The following is a 26,055-nucleotide window of genomic DNA, read 5'->3' on the forward strand; positions in this document are numbered from 1 at the left end:
AGCCAAGACTCCACAAAGCACACAGTTTCAGGAGACACAGTGTTGACAAGGCGTTGTTGGTCTTCTTAGGGAGGGGACCCGCAGTACCAGTACTGAGGTAAGCCCAGCTGGAGAGGACAGGTCCCCAAAGCCTGGGTGGGGTGGGGTGGTTGGGGCTTGGTGTAAGCAAGTTAGGTAGTGAATGTCAGGGCAGTGCTGGTTACCACAGGTGGCCATGTGTTTATGGGAGCTGTGTGGGGGTGGGGAGGGAAATAGTGCCTGCCAGCTCCTTTGTTCCTGGAGAAGTCTCCCAATGCACCCTGTCCTTCCAGCACCTGCTCTTAGTAAACAAACCTCTCCCTTATACCCCAGGCATCTTTCAGACTGCTACTTCTGTGCTATATTGCCATGGCTATTTGTTGTTCTATCACTTTAAGGGTGGAAGCTCAGTTGCTTCTAGCCCTCCTGGCTCTCCCAGAGTGACCCCACTGATTTTTTAAATTCTAGGCTTTGGCTATGTCCCTGCAGCATGATAAAAATAAAATAAATAATAGAATAAAATAAAATATTAAATTAAATTTCCAGGCTTCACATCCCACTGGTCAGAAGAACTCACAAAATTTGGCCCCTCGGGTTTTCAAGCCCAAATGTTATGGGGAACCATCTTCCCCATGCAGGCTCCCTGCTGTAATAGTCTGTTTCTCTCCCTTCTCCATGCCCACGGGTCCCTTCCTCCAGGGGAGAGTCCTGTGAATCTGTTAGGCTTCCCACTGTGTCCCTACCCTTCCTACGCTCTTCAGTGTGGCCTCTTCTCTACATTTAGTTGTGGAGTTTGTTCTGCCAATCTTCAGGTCATTTTCTGGGTTCTTTTTTTTTTTTTTAAGTTTTGGGGTTTTTAAAAATTTATTTATTTGACAGACAGAGATCACAAGCAGGCAGAGAGAGAGGAGGAAGCAGGCTCCCTGCAGAGCAGAGAGCCTGATGCGGGGCTTGATCCCAGGACCCTGGGATAATGACCCGAGCCGAAGGCAGAGGCTTTAACCCACTTAGCCACCCAGGTGCCCCCATTTTCTGGGTTCTGATATGATTGTTACCTAGTTGTATTCAAGAGACAAGGTGAGCTTAGGGTCCTCCTACTCTGCTATCTTCCTAACAATCTCTCCCTCAGTATATGTTTTTATATAACCTGACTTACCACTATAGTAATGTTTTACATACCCTTCACATACTCAATAAATAAACTGTTAAAACCAACCGATACATACAGTGAGAAGATATGGATGCAAACATTAACAACTGAAGTTAAATGTATACAAATAAATAACATAATCACATTGGGAAGAAAAGAACTAGCTAGTAACTTTGGAAAACAATGTCCTGACTGAATAATATAAGGTTAAATACAAAAGAATGGTACATAAATGCTGTAGTTAATCACTAAGGGTGTTTCTTGCAGGGAAGTGAGTTAACTCTGAAACTACTTTATGTGTACACAGAAATGAATGAATAAATATATTGTAGATAAAAAGAACTGAATTTTTCACTTTTGTGACAGAAGTTACAAATAAGGAACAGGAAATGACAAAAATGAACCCTGTGGTATAGGATTGGAATCTGAACTATAAGTATTAAGTCATATTTTAAATATATATACAGATAGATAAATAAATATAAATGTGTATATATATGTGGGCTGATACATGTACATATACTTCTTAGCTCTCTTTGGTAAGAGGGCTGAGAAGAAATGACACTCCAGTAGTAAAGAACACATGTAGCCCCAGATAATGGCTTCAAACATCAATCTCCAATAAAAGGAACCATGGCTTTTTGAAAAGTCATTGATTTCAGAGTTGGGAATGGAATGTATAAGTTGATCCTGGAACATCTTATGGGATAGATGGATAGATAGATAGATAGATAGATAGCCATTTGTTGAAAGAACACAGGCGTCAACCTGAAGGAACTCCTAATGGCCAAATCTGGAACAATTGAAGCCAATGATAATCATCATCATCATCATCATCATCATCATCCACAGGGTAGAATAAATATCTATGAGTCTCTATCAATATAAGTTAATAAATAAAGGGAAGAGGTAGCTTTTCCTTGCAATAGAGTTCCAATTAATTCCAAAATTAGTGGACAGAAGTTGGAGAAGACAGAACGTGCATAGTCTCAAAGACAGAACATGCATAGTATCTTCCTTCTCCAAGATATGCATATGCAAGATATGCATAGTATCTTCCCCAAGATATTCATTAACTGCAGAGGGAAAAACAGTAACTTCATGGTGAACAAACCATTTTAACCAAGTGATCAGTGTTAACATTGAGTCATAACACAAACACCTATTATAGGGTGTTTATGGGGTATTTTTGCCCCCTAAATGCATAACCTCAATCCAATCATGAAAAATATTAGAGAAACCAAAATTAAGAGACATTCAAAAAATGAAATTCTTTGAAAATATCAAGATCATGAAAACAATGAATGACTAAGGAAATGATATAGACTGCAGAAGACTAAGAAACAAGTAGGTACTATATGAGACCTTGGGTAGGATCCTGGGACAGAAAAACACATTAGTGGGAAAACTGGTAAAATCAAATGAGATCTTCAGTTATTGTATCAATTTTAATTTCCTGGTTCTGGCAGTGTACTATGGTTATGTAAAATGTTAACATTAAGGGAAGCTGAGTTAAAAATATATGGAAACTTGTATTTTGTGCCTTTTCCTTAAGTCTAAAATTGATACGTAATAAAAAGGTTAAAGAAAAAAAGTATTTTGAATTACTTACTACAATTGAATCTAGGCATACCTGATTGACCAGCAATTCCTTTCATAGATGAAATGCATACATATGTACTCAAAACATATTCACAAAAATGTTTATAGTGATATTATTTCTAGTAGACAACAACAGAGAATGGATAAAATCGTATAATGGGATATAGTAATGAAAATTAATGAACTATAGCTTTATACAAAGAATCTCATGAACATAGTATTAAGCAAAAAAAAAAAGTATATATTAAAGTATATATTAGGGGCGCCTGGGTGGCTCGGTGGGTTAAGGCCTCTGCCTTCGGCTCAGGTCATGGTCCCAGGGTCCTGGGATCGAGCCCCGCATCTGGCTCTCTGCTCAGCGGGGAGCCTGCTTCCCTTCCTCTCTCTCTCTCTCTGCCTACTTGTGATCTCTGTCAAATAAATAAATAAAATCTTTTTTAAAAAAAAGTATATATTAAAGAATATATACTGCATGATTCCATTTATCAGGCAAAACCAATCTACACTGTTAAAGATGAGGGTAATAGTTGTCTTTGGGGAAAATAGGGAGGTTTCTGTAGTGCAGATTATATATATAATTTCTGGGTTCGTACATTTTGTGATGATTCATGGGGTTTTTCCAATTGTAAACTTATGTTTATTGTAATTACTTATGTTTATTGTAATTTTTTTTTAAAGATTTTACCCATTTACTTGACAGACAGAGATCACAAGTAGGCAGAGAGGCAGGCGGGGTGTGGAGGGGGGGAAGCAGGCTCCCGGATGAGCAGAGAGCCCAATGCGGGGCTCGATCCCAGGACCCCGAGACCATGACCCGAGCCGAAGGCAGAGGCCTAACCCACTGAGCCACCCAGGTGCCCTGTAATTTTCTTAAGTTTTTATTTTTAAAAATTTTTTGAAATTTTATTTATTTATTTATTTGACAGAGAGAGAGACAACAAGAGCAGGAACACAAGCAGGGGGAGTGGGAGAAGGAAAGCAGGCTTGCCACTGAGCAGGGAGCCCAATGCAGGGCTGGATCCCAGGACCCGAGGATCATGACCTGAGCCTGAAGGGAGACACCTAACGACTGAGCCATCCAGGTGCCCCAAGCTTTTAAAGTTTTTAAAAGAAGAATTCAGTCTATGCTTCCATCCAAGATGAAGTTACAGGGACACGATTCATCCTCTTATCTAAAACAATGAAAAGAGGGCCACCTAAAATGATTAATAGAAACAAACCCCAGAGCTCAGACAGGGAGGAGAAATATTTTCTGTTCCCAGGTGGAGAAAAAGCTTTGTTCATGTGACATCTGATAAAGTACTCAGAAAGGTTTTTGCCTCACAGTGGGGGCAAAATTAGCCAGAGAACAAATGCTCCTATAGTCTCACCTAACAATAACAAAAGTAAAACTCAAAAGGATCACACTACTACTAAATAACCATGTTGTAAAAGTTTGAAAATATTTATAGGGTTAGGAAAATACCCAGTATCTAACAAGCAAAGTTCACAATATCTGACGTCCATTAAAAAATATCAGGGAAAAAGGATGGTAATAGGGGAGATGGCTGAGTAAGAAGCACAAGGAATCCATCCCTCCAACCAAAACCAACAACCATAACGGCATTCTATCTGATTTAACTGATTTGGGATTCTGGGGTTTACTCAATGGCTTACAACTTTTTTTTTTTTAAGATTTTATTTATTTATTTAACAGAGAGAGAGATCACAAATAGGCAGAGAGGCAGGCGGGGCAGGGGGAGGGGGAAGCAGGCTCCCCGCTGAGCAAGGAGCCCGATGTGGGGCTCGATCCCAAGACCCTGGGATCATGACCTGAGCTGAAGGCAGAGGCTTAACCCACTGAGCAGTTGATTAGGAGTATAGGTGTCCCAATGGCTTACAACTTTTAAGGGAAGGCTTGACCAGTAAAATGTAATATTAGCCTTCACAATAGTAGCGGGTGTCTATTCCCCACTCTCCACCCCAGTGATGGGAAACATTCCTAGAACAGCTTACAAGAGCCAGGGTGGGCAATAAGAATCTTGTCTTCCAAGTAAGAGATCTGTCTCCTGATTTTGAACTACTGTTTCAGATCACAGAGGTGCAGATACAAAGGCAGGCTACCATTATTGCTTGGTGAAGAAGCTTTCAGGGAATTTAAAGAGATAGCTCTGTTCTTTTTCCTTCAGTTTTCCTTTTTCTCCCCTTTAGGAACCAAGACAGACAGACAGACAGACAGACATTTATTATTTTATTTATCTATTTGACAGAGAGAGAAAGAGAAGGAGGGAGAGAGTAACAGATGGAGAGTCAGATTCCCTACTGAGCAAGGAGCCTGATGTGGGGCTTGATCCCAGAACCCCGGGATAATGACCTGAGCTGAAGGCAGACGCTTAACCAACTGAGCCACCCAGGCACCCCAGGAGCCAGACATTTAAAGATTAGAACATCCAAAAGCAATTGTATATTCAGAGGAATATAGGAAGTCATTATGCATGCAGGCTGATTCCTGTCACATAGAGATAAACAACAGCACAGATAACTAACACAGATTCTGGTATAGAAAGAGTGTTTCTGGAGGAAAAGAATCTTAAGGATAAGTTTTCTGAATTGGGTTTAGGATTTCTAGAATTGGCTTTCTAATTTGATTAGATTTAAAGATATGAATGACTCCATTTCCAGTATTAAAGAGAGCATTGATAGCCCTTGGCATGGTCTGTCAGTTAAGACGATACTCCTAATCAACTGCTTACGAGAAGCAAGAATCCGGATGACTGTGTATATACTTTCAAACATTTATGGCAAACTAGTAAATATAATGAGACTGGTTGGTTGCTCCTAATGTCACTGGATAAAGTGTGGGCGCAGGGGGAGGATGAGCTCAGGGATTTGAATTTCTAGCTCAAGCACCACGGGGAATGACCTGTGAGCTCCTGTGTGTGTTCTGAAGGAGACCCTTATCTACTATACTGCAGTCCTGAGCTTGCTGAAAATTAAACCAAGAATCTCGTTCTCTGGTTGAATTACAATACAAGTTGAATTCCCAGCCTTGCAAGGTGTCTACTGTTAAAGTGAGGGCATTGATTGGGAAGGAACAGAACTCTGAAAATTGGAATGAGGATGTGTGGGAAGGCCCTGATAAAGCTTAAGACATTGAGCCTCTAAATTCTACTAATTGTGCTTCACCAGTGGAGCCACCTCTCCACCCCACACTTAGGAGCATGTGACTCTTGATTTTGGGGCTGTGAGGTCGAGTCCCACCTTGGGTGTAGATACTTAAAAATAAAATCTTTAGGGACACCTGGGTAGCTCAGTCAGTTGAGGACTCTTGATTTTGGTTCAAGTCATAATCTTGAGGCTCTGCGCTCAGCGGGGAGTCTGCTTGAGGATTCTATCACCCTCTCCTTCTGCCCCTCCTCCTGCTCACTCTCTCTAAAATAAATAAATAAAATATTTTAAAAAGTAAAACAAAATTTTTAAAAAGATTTTATTTATTTATTTGAGAGAAAGAGAGAGCGAGTATAAGTCGGGGGCAGAGGCAGAGGGGGAATGAGCAGGGAGCCTGGTACGGAGTTCAATCCCAGGACCCTGAGATCATAACCTGAGTCAAAGGCAGACGTGTAACCAACTGAGCCACTTAGGCACCCCCAAAAAAGTAAAATCTTTTTTTAAAAAAAAGTTGGTTCTTTGAAAATAACAATAAAAATTGATAAATCTCTAGCCAGCTTGATAAGGGAAGAGAGAGAGAAGACAAGTTGCTAATATCAGAAGTGAAAAGTGATATTATTACAGATTCTACAGATAATAACGAGGTAATAAGGGGTTATTGTGAACTTTGGGCCAATAAAATGATATAAAATGGGCAAATTACAAGACACAAACTGTGAAAGTTCACTCAAGAAGACAGATAACCTGAGGGGTACCTGGGTGGCTCAGTCGGTCAAGTGTCTGACTTCAGCTCAGGTCTCTTACCTTTGGGTCCTGGGATCAAGCCCTGCATCAGGCTCCCTGCTCAGTGGGGAATCTGCTTTTCCCTCTTCCTTTGCCCCTCCTTCTGCTTGTGCTCTCTATGTCTCTTTCTCAAATAATAAAATAAAATAAAAAGACGGATAAACTGAATAGCTGTACAATTTTTTAAATTGAATTTGTAGTTTAAAACTTTCCCATGAGTTAAACCACAAGTCTAGATGGTTCCATTGATTATTTGTACCTACCCCACCCAAACACTTAGTGGTTTCTACCAAACATAAAAGGAAATGCCAATTCTCAAAAGACTTACAGAAAATTTAAAAGAATATTCCATCTGAGTCTATAAAGCTAACATTAGTCTGATGCCAAAACCAAGGTATTAAAACTACAGACCAATATGTTTTACAAACATAGACACAAAATTAACACAATTTTAGCAAACTGAATACAAGGTAATAAAAAGAATGCTACCTTATGAGTAAATAGAATTTATCCCAAAAAAATGAAAGGTTGTTTTATCCATCATAAATCAATGTAACCCACTATTTTAACAGATTCAAAAAGAAAAAAAAAAAACAAAAAACAGACACCATGATTATCCCAATGGATGCAGTAAACCTTTTGATAAAACTCAGTATCTCTTTCTGATTAAAATATCAGCAAGTGGGGCAAAGTTGCCTACTCAATAAATAAAAAAGGAAGTTTATTTATTTTCCTCCCTCTCCCTGAAAACGAAGTTGGAATGCACACAGATATAAAAAGGGGACTCAAACTGCCTCTATTAGCATATAACAGGGTTGTCTATGTAGAAAATCCCAAGGAAAGTATGAAGAAAATCTATGAGGACTAATAACTGGGTTTTATTATACAAAATGAACACACAAAAATTTATTGTATTTCTATATATTAGTTGTGAACAAATGAGAATGGAAATTAGAAAGCAATACTATTCACAATAGTAAAAAAAAAAATGAAATACTTAGGGACAAATCTAACAAAAGATATGCAAAGTCTAACACTTCTGAGAAAAATTAGACCTAAATAAAAACAGAGATATGCTGTTTTCACAGGTCAGAAGTCCCAATATTGTTAAGTGCTCAATTCTTCCCAAATTGATCTATAACAGCAAGGTTTTTCCCCCAGTAGAATTTGACAGACTGATTCTAAATTTTATATGGAGATGCAAAGGGAGAAAGCAGTGTGGATAAAGACAGTTTTTAGGTTATGAGTGTTTGAATGTGTCACTCCAGAGAAAGAAGCCCAAGAAGAGGAAGTGGGGGTAAAAGGAAGATGTGAGAGAAAAAGTTGGGCATAATTGAAAAAGAACAAAGTTGGAGAACTAAAAGTATATGATTTCAAGAATTATCATTATTGATGTATTATTATCATATTATTTATCATTTATTTATCATAAAACCTCAGTAATCAAAAACAAACAAAAATCTCAGTAATGAAGACATTGTAGTATTAGCATAAACACAGATAAATAGACCAAGAGAACAGACTAGAGAGCCCATAGACTCATACATATATGGTCAATTAATTTTCAATAAACATGCAATGCAATGCAATGGAAAAGGGATAGTCTTTTCAACAAGACTAGAATAATTATCTAAAAAATCAACATCTCAATCAATATCTGATATCATATACAAAGATTAAGACAAAATGAACCATAGACCTAAGTGTAAAATCTATAAGCATAAAGCTCCTAGAAGGAGAAAATGTTTATGACCTCGGGTTAGTCAAAGTTTGCTTTGAAAGAAAGAAATTGGACTGAGGAATTTTGTTCTTTGAAAGACACAGGAGAAGAAAAAGACAAGCCACAGAATAAAAGAAAACATTTTCAAATTGCTTATCTGATAAGAGTTGCTATCAAAATTCATAAAAAACTCAAAACTCAATAATAAGAACATAGACTAATAAGCTTTTAAAATACGGTCAAAATATTTGAATTACCAAAGAAGACATATTGAGTGCAAATAAACTTGTCCAAAGTTGCTCAAAATCATTAGTCATTATAAAACTGCAAATTAAAACCACAATGAAATACTATTGTATACCTTTTGGAATGGTTAAAATTAAAAAGACCAACAACATCAAGTGTTGATAAAGATGAGCAATTGAAAATCTCATACACTGCTTGTGGGAATATAAAATAGTATAACCACTTCTTAAAAAGTTTTAATTTAAACTCCAGTTAGTTAAAATACAATGTAATATTGTTTTCAGGTGTACCATATTGTCGTTCCACACTTCCACAAACACCTGGTACTCCTCATAACAATTGTCCTCCTTGGGACGCCTGGGTGGCTCAGTTGGTTAAGCCGCTGCCTTCGGCTCAGGTCATGATCCCAGCGTCCTGGGATCGAGTCCCACATCGGGCTCCTTGCTCAGCAGGGAGCCTGCTTCTCTCGCTGCCTCTGCCTGCCTCTCTGCCTGCTTGTGTGTACTCTCTCTCTGACAAATAAATAAATTAAATCTTTAAAAAAAAAAAAAACAATTGTCCTCCTTAATCCCTCCCTCTGTTTAACCATCCTCCCACCCACCTCCCCTCTGATAACCATCAGTTTGTTCTCTATAGTTAAGAGTCAGTTACTTGGTTTGCCTCTCTTCCCCCCCCCCGCCCCGCAACTCCAACCATGTTCATTTGTTTTCTTTCTTAAATTCCATATATGAGTGAAATCAAACGGTATTTGTCTTTCTCTGACTCACATCACTTAGCATACTATTCTCTAGCTCCATCCACATTGTTGCAAATGCAAGATTTCATTCTTTTCTATGGCTGAATAATATTCCATTGTATATGTATACCACATCTTTTTTTTTAATTTCATTTTTTCAGTGTTCCAGGATTCATTGTTTATGCACCACACCCAGTGCTCCATGCAATACATGCCCTCCTTAATACCCACTACCAGGCTCACCCAACCCCCCCCACTCCTCCCCTCCAAAACCCACAGTTTGTTTCTCAGAGCCCACAGTCTCTCATAGGTTCATCTCCCCCTCCAATTCCCCCAATTCACTTTTTCTTTCCTTTTCCTAATATCCTCCATGTTGTCCCTTATGCTCCACATGTAAGTGAAACCATATGATAAGTGACTTTCTCTGCTTAACTTATTTCACTCAGCATAATCTCCTCCAGTCCCGTCCATTTTGATTCAAAAGTTGGGTATTCATCCTTTCTGATGGAGGCATAATATTCCATTGTATATATGGACCATATCTTTATCCATTTGTCTGTTGAAGGGCATCTTGGCTCTTTCCACAGTTTGGCGACTGTGGCCATTGCTGTTATCAACATTGGGGTACAGATGGCCATTCTTTTCACTACATCTGTATCTTTGGGGTAAATACCCAGTAGTTCAATTGCAGGGTCATAGGGAAGCTCTATTTTTAATTTATTTTTATTTTTATTTTTATTTTTTTTTGACAGAGATCACAAGTAGGCAGAGAGGCAGGCAGGGAGAGAGAGAGGAGGAAGCAGGCTCCCTGCCGAGCAGAGAGCCCGATAGAGACTCGATCCTAGGACCCTGAGATCATGACCTGAGCTGAGGGCACAGGCTTAACCCACTGAGCCACCCAGGCACCCTCTATTTTTAATTTCTTAAGGAATCTCCACACTGTTTTCCAAAGTGGCTGCACCAACTTGCATTCCCACCAACAGTATAAGAGGGTTCCCCTTTCTCCACATCTCTCCAGCACTTGTTGTTTACTGTCTTGTTAATTTTGGCCATTCTAACTGGTGTAAGGTAGTATCTCAATGGGGTTTTGATTTGAATCTCCCTGATTATACCATATCTTCTTCATCTATTCATTAGTTGATGGACATTTGGGCCTTTTCTAATTTGGCTATTGTTGATAATGCTGCTATAAATATAGGGGTGCATGTATCCCTTCAAATCCGTGCTTTTGTATCCTTTGGATAAATACCTAGTAGCGCATAGGATAGTTCAATTTTTAATTTTTTGAGGAATCTTCATACTATTTTCCAGAGTTGGTGCACCAGTTTGCATTCCCACCAACAATGTAAGAGGGTTCCTCTTCCTTGGCATCCTCACCAATACCTGTTGTTTCCTGTGTTCTTAATTTTAGCCATTCTGACTGATGTGAGGTGATATGTCATTGTAGTTTTCATTTGTATTTCCCTGATGATGGTATTGGCACAAAAGAGACACATTGTTCAATGGAACAGAATAGAAAACCCCAAAATGAACCTGCAACTATATGGTCAACTAATCGTTGACAAAGCAGGGAAGAATATCCAATGGAAAAAAGATAGTCTCTTCAACAAATGGTGTTGGGAAAACTGGACAGCAACATGCGAAGGAATGAAACCGGACTCCTTTCATATACCATTACAAAAATAAATTCAAAATGGATGAAAGACCTAAATGTGAAGCAGAAATCCATTAAAATCCCAGAGGAGAACACAGCTAGTACTTTGACATTGGTCTTCTAAACTAAGGGAAACAAAAACAAAAGTAAGGTATTGGGACTTTATCAAAATCAAAAGCTTCTGTACAGCAAAGTAAACAATAAAAAAAAAAACAACTAAAAGGCAACCTACAGAATGGGAGAAGATATTTGCAAATGACATATCTGATAAAGTTTAGTGTCCAAAATATATAAAGAACTTATAAAACTCAACACCCAAAAAACAAATAATCCAGTTTAAAAATGGGCAGAAGACATGAATAGACATTTTTCCAAAGAAGACATCCAGATGGCCAACAGACATATAACCACTTTTTAAAAGTTTGGTAGTCTTGTTTTAAATTGAACATTTATATACCATGTGACCAAGCCATTCCAACCTAAGTATTTATCCCAAAGAAATGAAAGCATATGTCTATAAGATAAGTCATGAATAAAGGTACAGATATTCATAGCAATTTCATTTTTTTAGAGAGGGAGGGGGCAGAGGGAGAGAGAATGAGATAATCTTTTTAAGATTTTATTTATTTGAGTAGTGATCTGAAGGGGCACATGCACCCGAATGTTTACAGCAGCAATGTCCACAACAGCCAAACTATGGAAAGAACCTAGATGTCCATCAACAGATGAATGGTTAAAGAAGATGTGGTATATATATACAATGGAATACTATGCCGCTATCAAAAGAAACAAAATCTTGCCATTTGCAATGATGTGGATGGAACTAGAGGGTATTATGCTAAGCGAAATAAGTCAATCAGAGAAAGACAATTATCGTATGATCTCTCTGATATGAGGAATTTGAGACACAGGGCCAGGGGTCCTGGGAGGTAGGGAGGGAAAAAATGAAACAAGATGGGATCAGGCAGGAGACAAACCATGAGAGACTCTTAATCTCAGGAAACAAACTGAGGGTCGCTGGCTGGTGGGGGGTAGGGATAGGGTGGCTGGGTTATGGACATTGGGGATGGTATGTGCTATGGTGAGTGCTGTGAATTGTGTAAGCCTGATTATAATAATTATAATTATATACACAATAATTGTAATTATAATATTATCACATATAATTATAAATAATACATTATATGTTAATAAAAATACCAAACCAATTAAGAGAAACAAAAAAGATTTTATTTATTTGAGAGTAAGTAGATGCTGTATGATTCCACTTATAAAATTCTTTTAAAATGCAAAACAATCTGTAGAGACAAAAAGCAGATTGGCAGTTGCCTAGAGATAGTGGTGGGGGGGGTGGGAAGGGTATGGGGGAGGAATTGTAACTGAGCATAAGAAAACTTTATGGGGTGATGGGTAAGTTCATTATGTTGATTGTGATGAGGCTTCCACAGGTGTTTATATATATCAAAACTTACATACTTAAAAATATATACAGCTGGGGCGCCTGGGTGGCTCGGTGGGTTGGGCCTCTGCCTTCCACTCGGGTGGTGATCTCGGGGTCCTGGGGTCGAGCCCCGCGTTGGGCTCTCTGCTCAGCGGGGAGCCTGCTTCCCCCTTTCTCTCTGCCTGCTTGTGATCCCTGTCTGTCAAATAAATAAAATCTTTAAAAAAAAAGTTTAAAAAATATATATATGAAGCTTATTATGTGTCAATTATACCTCAGTAAAGGTGTTAAAAGCAAACACCAGGGGACGCCTGGGTGGCTCAGTTGGTTGAGCGGCTGCCTTCGGCTCCCGGAGTCCTGGGGACGTCCTGCTCAGCGGGGAGCCTGTTTCTCCCTCTGCCTCTGCCTGCCATTCTGTCTGCCTGTGCTCACTCTTTCTGACAAATAAATAAATAAAATCTTAAAAAAAAAAAAAAGAAAAAAGGCAAACACCAGGTTATTGTTGTTAGTTGTGGGGAGTTGGAGCAGGAGTACATTTATTCAGAGAATGAGAAAGTACAAATATTTAACACTCCTTAAACACAGGAAAAAACTTACTTGAATTAATTTATTTCAAACCGACTGAATTTGTTGTATTCTGTTTGAGAGAATAGAATGTAGTATAACCTTAGTTGTTTGAGGTTTACTGGATTGTTATATGAACCTTCTGTTCATTGTCATTGGGTTTCTACCTTCCAATAAATCCCCCTTCCATGAGCTGGAATTCAAGCCAAACTATATTTCTTCTTGCTAACAGTTATTTGACAAAAGTTTAGTTGAGAACAAAGGAAAACTACTGACTGAAATTAGATATCAATATTTGCTACAGATTTTTATTTTTCTTTCTATCCCAATCACTCAATAGCACATGCAATTTATTTCTCAAAAGTCGTAATTAATTCTCATAGGAAAGTAAAAGAGACTAACAAAATTGGAGCATGTTATGCAGAGAGTCAGGTGAAATTGTCATTTGAAATCAAAGTTACCTCAAACATAGTCAAAGATCGTGAAAATAAAATGAGTTAAAAAATGCAGCTTATTATTGAAAGTTAAAAAACAGTTGTAATCTGTAAACTTCTCATTTATGACCTACCTCTCTGGCTCGATGAAGCTGTGCTTGCTCAATCCTAGAGATCACATTCTGTACTGCAAATGGGATCTCCAGCTGAGGGACCCCTGATTTGTAAAGGGATTTTCTGGACATGATGGTGGAATCCGTAACTTCTTTTTCTGGTTCAGAGTTGCTGTCTATCCCACTTTGCATTTTGATAAATATTTTGAAAAGTTAGTGATTTTCTTTTATTTCTTCTTTTTTCACCGAATATAGGCAAATGCTAATAAAGGTGTGCATGAGGAAGCTAGGTCTTTCCTGCTCCCACAGGTTGTGGTTTACCCTAATTTGTTGCTAACCATGGTATTCCAGTCCTGGTGATGTCATAGTAAATCCATCATGACATCAACGACTCAAACATTTCTAGAGTGCTTACTATATGCGGAGAACTAGGCATTCTATCTATATGCTGTCATGGTAGGGGGAAGGAGGGTAGGAAAGAATAGACAACCGGAACACTAAAGGAAATAGAAGATATAGCCTTGCTTAAATAAGCTTAAAATCTAGGTGTTAGAATTCAAGATCCAGTATATCAAATGTAACTCCTGATTCTTCTCTCTTCCTGAGGTTTTGCTTAAGAATTTTTAAACCTGTGGTGGACTCGTTGTGTTACAACATCCTCAGCTGCCCCTCAGCTTGTCCTAGACATGTAATAATTTGGAAGCTATTATTTGGCTGAAGGTCATACTCTCTGCACTGCTTAATTATTCATTTTTCCAAGGAATGTGACTGAAGAAGCTTCTGAAATTCCATAGCTGGCCAGAGAAAATGAAGGGAACAATGGACGCTGCTTTGTAACTGAGAGGAGCACTCTGGGCAGCTCCTTTGATAGCAGAGGAGGTGAAAGGATTTAGGACAAAGGAGTAATTAAAGGACAGGGTAGTTTTGTTAGCTGTGTAGCTTTTTTATTTATTAAAAAAAATATGAAACAGTACAGAAATAAATATAACAAATAGCCATGTGCCTATCATATAGAATGAACAAATATTAACATTTTGTCATATTTGCTTCAGGAATGTTTTTTTAAGATTTTTTAAAAAATTTATTCATTTGAGAGAGAGAGAGAGCATGCATGAGAGCATGAGCGGGGGGAGCGTCAGAGGGAGAGGGAAGTGCTGACTCCCCAGTGAGCAGGGACACCCCTCCCCCTCGTAGGGCTTAATCCCAGGATCTTTTAAATAAAATAAAGCATTAGAGATAAAGTTGGAGTCCCTTTTGGTGTTCTCACTAGACTCCTTCCTCCCACTCTGTCCCTTTACAGGGACATTGACAGTCATGAATTTGATGTACTTATGTCTAGTCTCTGTTTATATAGTTTTACTACAGGTGGATATATTCATAAACTATATATCATTTTATAGATTTTAGACTTTATACAAATTATGGATATATAATTTAATTTCTCTACAAGAACTTTGTATGTTGAGTTCTCATTGTAAACTTTGTCCTATGTTGCGTCCTTGCTATAAACTTGTAAAGTTAAACAATTTACGTATTTCAGTCCTTCAGAGAATGGGAGACAGGGAAACACAGAGTAGTTGTCTTTTAAGAAATGAATCAATATAAAGAGAGCAAATATTCCCCCTTCTAATATCCCATTGTGTAAGTTACCCCCTCCTCTGTGTTCCCAAATACTTTGTAAACTTTCTGTTATAGTACTTATCTCTTTGGAATGTAACTATTATTTGTCTCTGTCCATTAGTTGGTGAACTTCTCAAAACCAGAGGCTGTGTTTTAGGGATTTTGTTTGTTTGTTTTAAACATCTGACATATTCTTCCTCAGTTCCTCCTCAGAAATTTTCTAAAATTTGTATATTTATTATCATTTCAGACTCAATTCTTTCTTTCTTTTTTTTTTTTATTTGTCAGAGAGAGAGGGAGAGTGAGCAAGCACAGGCAGAGGCAGAGGGAGAAGCAGGCTCCCCGCCAAGCAAGGACCCCGATGCGGGACTCGATCCCAGGACGCTGGGACCATGACCCGAGCCGAAGGCAGCTGCTTAACCAACAGAGCCATGCAGGCGTCCCATCAGACTCAATTCTATGGAAACTTTCTAAGCCCCAGAATACTTTCTTTTATTGTTAGATTGCCTCCCCTAACATCCAGTCACAAAAATTACTCCCTCCTTTCCTTTAAATCACATTTAAGTCCATTCGAGGAAGTTAAAAATGTTTCTGAAAGGACTGCAATTAAGTGTTTTGGTAAATGTTTAAGTTTGACTAAAATAGTCATCATTATCCAGCATTTCTTGAACTTATCAATTAATTTGTTAAGTACTTTGTTGATAATATTAGATTGTGAGATCCTTAAGTAACTTTCATTTCTCTTGATTTTTTTTTTTTTTACATTCCTTATCCCAGTAGGCTTTCACAAAGCAGCCTACATGCTTGTCAACTAAACTAATTTAGTATTATTGTGTTCTCTCCCTCTCTCATATTTTTTATGCAGCATGGACTTCATCAGCAACTGGAAATGAAGGCTTTTTAAAGCAAAATTTAAAAGCTCCCTCTTTCCCTTTCAATTTGGTAAGCACTTGTTGAGAGATACTGCTATGTGCCCACCATTATCCTAGAATGTGAAGAATATACGATACTGGTGAAGAAAGCAAAAAACGAAAAAAAGAAAATAATTTAAGACAGAATATTCAAGTGCTAATAAGGGACATGAAGAAGAAATCTGTGGGGAGCAGTGTCTTTGGGAAAACCCTATGGAGAGAGAAGGTTGATTGACAAATGAAGGCATTCCAGATAGTGAAGACACCTTGAGCCATGGCTTTAGAGGTGAGTGTTGAGTTTATCTTTCAGGGGAAAGGTAAGATTGGTTTAATTGAGATGAAGTAATGCTTAGTTTACTGTGGATCAGATTCGGGAGAGGATGGAATACAAAAATAAGGAATTTGATGGAGAAACTACTTTGGTATTCATGTGAAAAAGTGAGTAGATTCATTAGAGATAAAGTAAGGGAGATTACATGGGATCAGAATGGTAAGGTCTTGAAAACAACGGTTTGGTGAAAATGAAACCTTTAATTTAGAAAGATTTTTGAAATAATAGCATGGGAAAAATCAGTGGAAAAGATCAAGACATAATTATTCCAAAAGATTAAGTGTCTGACCTAAGATACAGAAGTGATATTGATAGGGAAGAATAAGCTTACTAGCTGAAGATAATAAAGAATTTGGATCATCTAAAAGAAAAGTACAAAGACCTTTTTTTTTTTTTAAGATTTTATTTATTTATTTGACAGACAGAGATCACAAGTAGGCAGAGAGGCAGGCGGGGGGGGGGGGGGCAGGCTCCCCGCCGAGCAGAGAGCCCGATGCGGGGCTCGATCGGAGGACCCTGGGATCATGACCTGAGCCCAAGGCAGAGGCTTCAACCCATTGAGCCACACAGGCGCCCCCAAAGACCATTTTTAAAAATTTTTTATTGTACTTCATTTGAAGTGACAGTGACAGCAGCGAAGAGGCTTTCCATACTAAGTATTAAGTAGCGTGGATGTGGGTACCTGATCGAAGTGAACATAGGGCAAAGTTCTTTAAAGGCGTTTCTAAGGAAAACCCGCTCTCTGCGAGGGTTCCTTCAACTGTAAAATGGGGATACTATCTATTGTATAAGGTTTTTAAAAGATTAATTCTCATAAAATACTTAGAATAATGCCAGGCACATAGTAAGGCACATACTAAGCATTTCATACACAGCAGCTGTATTAATATATTTACTATTACTGCTGCTTTTTTTTTTTTTTTTCTACTTTTTTTCTTCGAGCCACCACCTTTTCGGAAGGATTGGGCGTCTGCCAGTAAACTCCACACAAGCTCGGCTTTTCATCAGCTCTAGATTTTGAACTACGAAACCTGCGTAGTTACAGTAGCGGTAGCCCTCCGCTTGACGAGGGATAAAATGCGTCAATAAGATCTGTACACACCCCCGTGGTACAGAATGGTGCTTTCCTCTGATATCTTCCCTCCCCCCACGACTGACGATAGTACCTCCCATGCTGCCGCTGGAAAAGGTAGCGTAAAAGTTGAGCGCGCCGAGGGGTTTCTCTTCTCCCGGAAGCAATTTTTCTCTGGAACCGGAAGCGGTTGCTCTTTCAAGGGAGGTGGGACTGGGCGGGTCAGGCCGCAGCGGCTGACGGCGGGGGAGGAGCCGGGTCCACTGCCGGGTGGAGGGGCCAGGCGAGTGTCCTTATCCTAGCGATTGGGGCTCGGGCCTGTAAGCCCGTTGGAGTCGCGGCGGCGAGAACGACTGGGCCGAGCGGAGGAAGACATGTTGCTCTTCGTGGAGGTGAGTGGACTTGGTAATGTCGTCCTGCTGTGAGGAGAGCAGGAGTGTGGAGGCACCGGCCGGTTCCACCGCCATGTGACTTTCCAGGCCGTACACGCCGCGGAACCGGCAGATAGGCTGACACAGCACCTGGGCCGTGCAGGCCTGCGGCTCCACTCTGCGCTCTCGCAACACTTTAGGAAGCTGTGGGAAGTGAGGGCCGTAGTGGGGGAGAATTGAAGGTGGAGAATCCAGGCTTGTCTGGTGTGAGGTGAGAATCAGAGGAAGGGGAAAGTGTCCCATATGGACCTCCTAGAAGAGGCAAACAGGCCGGGGCGGGGGGGGGGGGAGGGCGGGCAGCAGGACAGGGGCGGAGTCTACGGAGAAAAGGGTAATCAGGTGGGCGCGTTGGCGGGGGTGGGGGGTGGTGGAGAAGCGAGGTCTCGCGGGGCCCTCTGGGAGGGAAGCAAGCAACATGTGGGGCCGCGGAGGGAGGAAGGTGAAATTCGGTATAAGTATGTTGAAGAGAAAGTTGATAGCTGCTTTTGAGCAACCCCCACCAAATTTTGTTTGATCCCCGTCCGTAAGTCTCTGGAACGTTCTGTGGGTGGAAAGCGAATTACTGTGAACGGAGGAGACGCCAGTAGGCTTTGGAAGCCTTGAAAGGCACCGCTTTGACCTTTTGTAAAAGTTACTCAGGCAGTGGCTCCGCGATGAGGGTTTGGCTTTATGGACGCATAAAAGCCCTTATAGAAGGAAAATTCTAAGAATGGGAGAAACCTAGTCCGAGGAAAGCCACTTTTTTTTTTTTAATGTTATTTAACAATAGAAATACTTTTATTTTAACTGGAACGCCAGCTGCTGGCCTATTTTAGTTTTAAAGGTAGTGGATACCTGATTTAGAGAAATACGAGGTTTAATTTCTCTCGTTTCTCTTGTGTGCAGTGAGCATCAGCTGACTGCCTGGCTAATGCTTTGAGTAGATTCCAGATCATATTGTTCTTGCATTGTGAAAACGTCAAACCAGCAAAGCTGCAACTTCGCAACTTGGCACTTGTTAACTATGCCCATAAAAAGAATCTTTTCAATGAGGGAAGGAATTTACAGGTTGTATAATGGATCGAGAAGCCAGGGTCAGTCTGTTGGCTGTTTTTTTCTCTCTCTTGGAGGGAGTAATGGGTTTTACTCCGTAATATTCCGGCATAAAGTAAATTCATGCTTTTAATTTTTTTTTAATCTAACCGACTGTGTAGCTGATAAATTTGAGATCTTTAAATTGTGTTTTAAAGAAACGCAGCTACCTTAGAGTATGTCCGACATTGGTAATAAACATTCATTGGAATAATCCCAAGTAAATCATGAAGAGATTTGAGATTACTGAGCCCATTCTGTTTACCATTTTTTTTAATCCTCATTGTAGGTTTTTTTCGGCGGGATAAGAAATCAGATACGATTTTAAACAGTGCCAGTTTGTATTAGGAACGTTATGCCATGCAAATGCTTCAGGTTTTAAGTGTGTATGTGTTTTGCTGGGCAAGAGAATGTCAAATTTTATTTATATTAACATGAATTCCAAAATAAACTTTTGAGTTCCCAGTTGATTCCTTTGGCTTTGTTAAAATGTGAACTTTAATAATCGCTCCATTTATTGAGTGTTTAAGCTAGATCCTCTCTGGTTTGTAAAACAACATTGCAATGTTCTACAGATGAGAAAACTGAGAGGAAGAGGTTAAGGAACTTAGAAGTAAAGTAGTGGAATTGGGATTTAGATATAGGTCATTCTAGTGCCAAATCATGGCTCTTATTAAACTGTTAATTAATATTTCCACTAATCATTTTCTTTGTGAATCAGTATATTGTTTTTAACTTTTCTCCTATAATGAGTTACTGAAAATTAACAATGTGACTACACGTTTGGAGCCAAATATATGGTATTAAAGGCAGTAAAAAAAAAATAACACACTGGTCATGTGGCATTTTGTTAGCTAATATTTGATCCTTAAAACTATAGGAATAACCTATAGGATTTAGAAATTATTCTAAAGGAGTGAACCACAGCTCAGTTTCATACCTGAGGTCAATTCGGGTGCAAATAATGTGGTGACTAAAGTCTGAAGTCTTGCCTCTACAGCACAGGTCTCTGGCTCCAGAACTTATTTTGCACTTTCCCCTAAATCAAGGATTCTTAATCTGGGTCTCTGGTTAGAATTGAGGAAGTCTGTGAACTTCATTGAGGGAAAAAAATTTCCCTGTTTATTTTGACTGGCTTCTAATTAAAATCTAGAAGAGAACTGAAAATTCTTGAAATTGCAATGGATTCAACAAGAGAAATATTTTCACATAATACAGGTTTTTAGTGAAAAGATTTTATTTATTTATTTGCTAGAGAGTGCGAATGAGAGCAGAAGCAGAAGGAGCATCAGAGGGAGAGGGAGAAGCAGGCTCTCTGTTGAGCAGGGAGGCCTATGCAGGGCTCAGTCCCAGGACTCTGGGATCTTGACCTGAGCTGAAGGCAGTTGCTTAACCGGCTGAGCCACCTATACGCCCCCTGTGCATTCTAAAAACATTCTGAGAAGAAATCTGTAGATTACTTGGACTGCTAATAGAGGTCCATGGCACAAGGTTAAGAATCACTTTTCTATAAACCAAGTTGCTTGTGGATCATCTTTGGTTGGGCTTCTCTGATCTGGAATCTGAGCCCTTTGTAGTTAGTTGTATTCAAAATCTTTTACTTGTGTGCGTTTTTCTGGTAAGACCCTAGCTTTTCGTTTATAACTGGAATGCGTGGGACAGATAATAGTAATGATAATGGCGCTATAATAATAGTGGTATACCTGTATATTGTACTTACTGTGCGTGAGGCATTTTTGTATAGTAAGTACAAAACACAGTGTTTTTTCATGTGTTCATATATATACATCTACTCAATCCTATCTGTGAGATAGGTAGAATTATTATCTCCATTTTAGAGATAAACTACAGCATAGAATTTAAGAAACTTGCCCACAGCTAGTGAATATTAGAACTCTGCTACCTAGCCAGGACGTTGGGATCATGACCTGAGCCGAAGGCAGCGGCTTTAACCCACTGAGCCACCCAGGCGCCCCAAGGAATCCTATTTTAAGTAATAGTGAGATGTAACTTTTTTAACTTAGTCTCGGAGACAAAGGGCTCTGTTGATTTAAGTAGTTTATTGGGGTTTTTTCTCACTGTTCTGAAGGGGACATATACAATATCTGGCTCTCTGTGAAGAGGGAAAAATGTTTGGATAATTCACAAAGTTGTCAGACATGTACCAACATAAATTCCCTTAAAACACATTCTGTAAGTTCAAAACAGCATTGTGCTTTCTACTAACAAATTACTTAAATAGCAGCTTACACTTTTTTTAGTGATTTTTTGTGATTGCTAGCATTTTTGTTTGTTTTTCAGATCATTTTCCCCCCTCTAATATTTTTAGCAGTTATGTCTGCTTTAGTTGTTTGGCCATGTTTTAATTGGGTTTCTGTCTCTAGAGTTTTTCCCTGAAAATGAATACCTGTAACTACTTATTTAGGTAAAAATGACTTTTATGCACTCTATAATAAATCTTAGATAACTTTTAAATTTTTAGTTACTTAAAATACAGATAACATAAAATTTAATGACTTAACCAATTTTAAGTGTATAGTTCAGGGTTATTAAGTACTTTTACATTGTTTTGCAATATCACCACTGTTCACATCCAGAACTCTTCATCTTGCAAAACTGAAACTGTATGCATTAAACAATAACTGCCCATTCCCTTCTTTTCCCAGCTCTTACATAATTTTTAAAGTAATTTATCTGACTTCTAAAGTGTTCTGCTTTTTTAGGTAATAACATTTTAAATTTTAGATGAAGCTTAGAAATCTGAAATCATTTATTTTATATTGTAGTAATCATAATATTGTGCCTTTAACTCCAAATACGGTACTGGTTTTTCCCATTAATTTAAATAAATTATTTATAAAAAGTTATTAGATGTCACTGACTGACAATGATTTTTTTTAAAAAATGACTTAGAAGAAGAAAGTGCCTAAACAAATTGTGAAATGATTGCCAGGAGCAATTATAAATAAGTGAGTAGTGGTTTCTGAGCAATTTGATTTTGGAATATTTATTGGAGGTAGATGCAGAATTTAAAAATGAATAAAAATATTTTCAAGTAGAAATACTTTGAGATACAATGGACTGAGAATGAAGTAGGAATTATCTTTTAAATGTGAAAAGTAGAATAAAATGTTTAGAAATGAACATAAAGATGTAAAAGTACCTTTTGGTGCTTCAAATTACAGTAAACTGGTTTACAGTTTTTTGAAAAACCAGAAGCTAGGAATATTGATACTGTTATTTTGTATCAATTTGGGTTTGTTATCAGGCAGCTCCGTATTACTTCCATATTACTTCCCAGCTAATGGAAATGATCCTTGACAGTAGTCACGAACACTTCAAATCTGTAATTTTGATTTCCTACCTGGAAGCTTAAGAAAAGATTTTTGACCCTGTAGTTGAAATAGGGTCTGAGTCTATATTGCAGAGGAGTGGAAAGTAGAGGAAGTTGAGAAACTATAATCCTGTGAAGTCATTAAAAAGATTTTAAACCTCTCTGAAGATCCTTAAGTGAAAATGGAAAATGACTCTTCAGCTCTGATGGTGTTCATAGCATTTTATTTTATTGTTCCTATATTCTGTATTTTGCTTAAATTTTGCTTTCTTTAATGTTTAGTTCTTGAGGAAGGTTTCCAGTCTTGATAACATAATAAACTTTTGCATTATGCACTGTAATTTTCTGCAAGGGTTTTGGAATCCTGGATTCAAATGTTAGTTGTATGACTTTAGACAAGTGACAACTTTTTGGAACATCAAGTTCCTATCTGTAATTTGGCAATAATAATTTCTTTTGACAAAGTTTGTGTTCATGATGTTTATGATGTTTATGTATTAAGCATTTTAACATAGCCTAGCGAAGAACTTAGCTGACAACTATCATTTGATCATCATAGCAACTCTTTTGTGTTGTAAATTGTCCAGTATATAAATAATAACTTTCCAGTTTATTAATTTATGCCTTATGATTTGTTGAACATTTTTGGAAAATTTATTAAAACTACATCATAATGGCACTGGTAATTGCAAAAACTACTGTGAGACAGCACTGATTTAAGAGATAAATACCTTTTAAAAAAAGAGAGAAGTATGCCTTTTCGAGTTCTAATCTGAGTGTTGTTACTAATTTACCCTGATTCTGGATAAGCCAAACTGGGTAATTACTTTATTTTAAAATTTTTATAGCTGAAGAGTATACTTTTAATTGGGCAAATAAAACTTACAAAACAGGAATGAAGATTGCAGTGTGTTCAAATACAGACATATTTATATACAAGATTTAAAGGAATACAAATGATGAGATGCAAGTAGATGATTTATATTTCCTCTTTTGTGAAGAAAATTTTTTCTAATATGCAAGTACAGGAATATGTAAGAAAAAGAAACTTGAGTATCATGTACTCATGTGTCTTCTCTTGTCTGTTTCTTGTAATAGACCCAAACATTTGAGCCAAACTTTGGTTCAGAAAATATCTCTGTATTTATAAATGACTGACTCTAAACCAAAGACAGAGGAGTTCATTGGATCCTTCGTCCTTCCTTCCTTCGCTTCCTTCCCTTCCTTCCTTCTCTTGTTTCCCTTCGTTCCCTTCCAGAGGAATACTTTAGATGAATATTACTAGGGTTGGAGTATGAACTGTAGACTTAAAGCCAGACTCCAAGGATGAGAAGTTAAGTTTTGTTTGGTTTATATATTATTGAGGGAAGAGAAAAGCTTTTCTGTGTCAAAACAGAAATTCAGGAGTAATCTAGGGTTTGTGTTGTACATAGGTGGCCAGTAAGTACTTCGTGGCACTAGATACTGCAAACTACAAAATAGGTTAGTGTGATCATTCCTCCCATTTTGTCCTAGATACAGTGTACACTGTATTTTTTGGAATAGATGTCCCATCCTCTTTCATGTTCAAAAATATCCTGATTTGTATGATAATTTTTAATTCTTCAGAAGAGACTGTATGCTTATTGGCAGTACTTTTACCCATATCACTAACAGTGCACATAAGTTGGTACTAAAATATTTGTTGTTGAGTTAGCTATGAGGAAATTAAATTTGTAGGATTTATAAAAGTATGCAGTTAAGCAAAGTAAAAGATATGTGGGATTATTCTAGCCTTTTGAGTTAGGAGAAGGAAAAAAATGGGGGCAGTGATAGAGTAATAATTATAAGATACATTTATATACAGGGTTGCACAAAAGAGTGGTTAAGAACAAGTACAAGGCTGCTGTTCAGGCTCAGCCTCTTTCTATTTGTATGACCTTGAGCAAGTTGTTTTGCCTCTTTCTCAATTTTCTTATGTGTAAATTGAGGATAATACTAATAACTTGAGGATAATATTAATAGGTCACATAGGTTGTTAAAAAGATTGACATTTAACGTAAAGTACTTCGAATAGTATCTGGTGCATAATAAACACTACATGTGAGCTGCAGCTTTCATATATACTGGGGAAAGATAAGTCTCATCTTAGTTTTCTGATCATTTTTAATCGAAAATAACAGTTTGCTGACTTGACTGTACACATTTCTGAAAAGGATTATTTTCGTATTTAATATTGATTGTATTTAATATTGTATTTAATGTTGATCGTATTTAATATTGGAATTTTTTTAAAAATTTGATTTGTATGGTTAGCTGTTGGCTTTATCAGATGACAGTTTGGAGTAAAATGACTCAGTATGTTGAGGACTATTTAAATTTTTTGTTTGTTTGTTTGTTTGACAGACAGAGATCACAAGTAGGCAGAGAGGCAGGCAGAGAGAGGGGAAGGGAAGCAGGCTCCCTGCTAAGCAGAGAGCCCGACGTGGGGCTCGATCCCAGGACCCCGGGATCATGACCTGAGCCGAAGGCAGAGGCTTTAACCCACTGAGCCACCCAGGCGCCCCAGTTGAGGACAATTTAAATTACTTAAATGGTAAATACAAATGGAGATCTTGGTCTTAATAAGGGGGTTCATGAATCTCCTATAGAACTTTTTGGGGAGAACTCTGTAGTTCTGATTATATTTTCAGAGTAATCCTTGATGCCACCCCCCGCCAAAAAAAAAGCTAAGCCACTAGTCTATGGGAGGCTGTTTTGTTGTGTTTTGTTTTTGAACAGTTAACAGATGCCATCTGACTGAGGTATAGTGAGAATTTGGGGAGATAAGTCTTTCCTTCTGATATCAGAGGATCAGTAATAATAGCTTTATTGACGAATAAACTTCAGGTTTTCTTCCGTGGAGAGTAAGTGAATCCTGATTCTTTTTTTTTTTTTTTAAGATTTTATTTATTTATTTGACAGAGAGAGATCACAAGTAGGCAGAGAGGCAGAGAGAGAGGGGGGAAGCAGGCTCCCCACTGAGCAGAGAGCCCGATGCGGGGCTCGATCCCAGGACCCTGAGATCATGACCTGAGCCGAAAGCAGAGGCTTAACCCACTGAGCCACCCAGGCGCCCCGTGAATCCTGATTCTTAACTCCTTGAAGAGATTGGGGGAAATGACCTCTGGGGGTCCAGTTACCTAGCTACTGAAAAGTGTGAGCCATAGACCAGCAGCAAACTTAGTTACCCAAGGGCTTCTTAGTCTCAGCCCCTGTCCCTGAATTGCTGAATCAGAATCTGCATTTTAGCAAGATCCCTAGATGATTCTTAAGCACATAAAGCCTGAGAAACACTCATATAGCATTTGTTCATTCCTTGTTTCATGTAACAAATGTTATTTGTTGGCCGCCTGTGTGCCAGTCACTGTTCAAGGTGCTAGGGAGCAGTAAACCATACATAAGGTCATTGCCGTTGTGGAGCTTACTGACAAAATAATTCAGCTAAAGATAAGTGCTTGTGATAGAGAGTAATTTTATTGCTAAGCTGCCATGAATATTATCTTTTTTATTTAATTGAAAATTAACTATGGCCTTAGGATAGAAAACTACTTTGGCCCTGAGATAGAAATCAGTGCAGAGCTGAATTGACTTCTGCTCTGAGGACCCTAGTTATCTGGTGGCATATCCATTTTTTTTCTGGATTATTGGTCACGCTG

General features: G+C 38.4%; 2 protein-coding genes across 5 annotated transcripts in view; one reads left to right on the forward strand and one right to left on the reverse strand.

The window, feature by feature from the left end:
- Positions 1-13,800, reverse strand: part of FAM186A (family with sequence similarity 186 member A) — a gene marked incomplete at both ends in the record, with an annotated part of 74,219 nt that extends 60,419 nt beyond the window's left edge. Inside the window, one exon of the mRNA XM_080811834.1 lies at positions 13,630-13,800. Coding sequence (XP_080667960.1) covers positions 13,630-13,800 — 171 coding nt within the window. The remainder of the gene's footprint in view (positions 1-13,629) is intronic.
- A 2,555-nt stretch (positions 13,801-16,355) lies between these two features.
- LARP4 (La ribonucleoprotein 4) overlaps positions 16,356-26,055 on the forward strand; it is a 76,635-nt gene continuing 66,935 nt past the window's right edge. For 3 of the 4 annotated variants that reach the window (XM_080811093.1, XM_080811096.1, XM_080811095.1), the window contains exon 1: positions 17,697-17,934. In XM_080811093.1, coding sequence (XP_080667219.1) covers positions 17,917-17,934 — 18 coding nt within the window. In that variant the 5' untranslated portion in view covers positions 17,697-17,916. Of the gene's footprint in view, positions 16,426-17,696; positions 17,935-26,055 lie in introns of those variants that run through there. The other variant, XM_080811094.1, reaches the window with a different exon arrangement.

Source organism: Martes martes (assembly GCF_963455335.1).
Source record: "Martes martes genome assembly, chromosome: 8".
NCBI lineage: Eukaryota > Metazoa > Chordata > Mammalia > Carnivora > Mustelidae > Martes > Martes martes.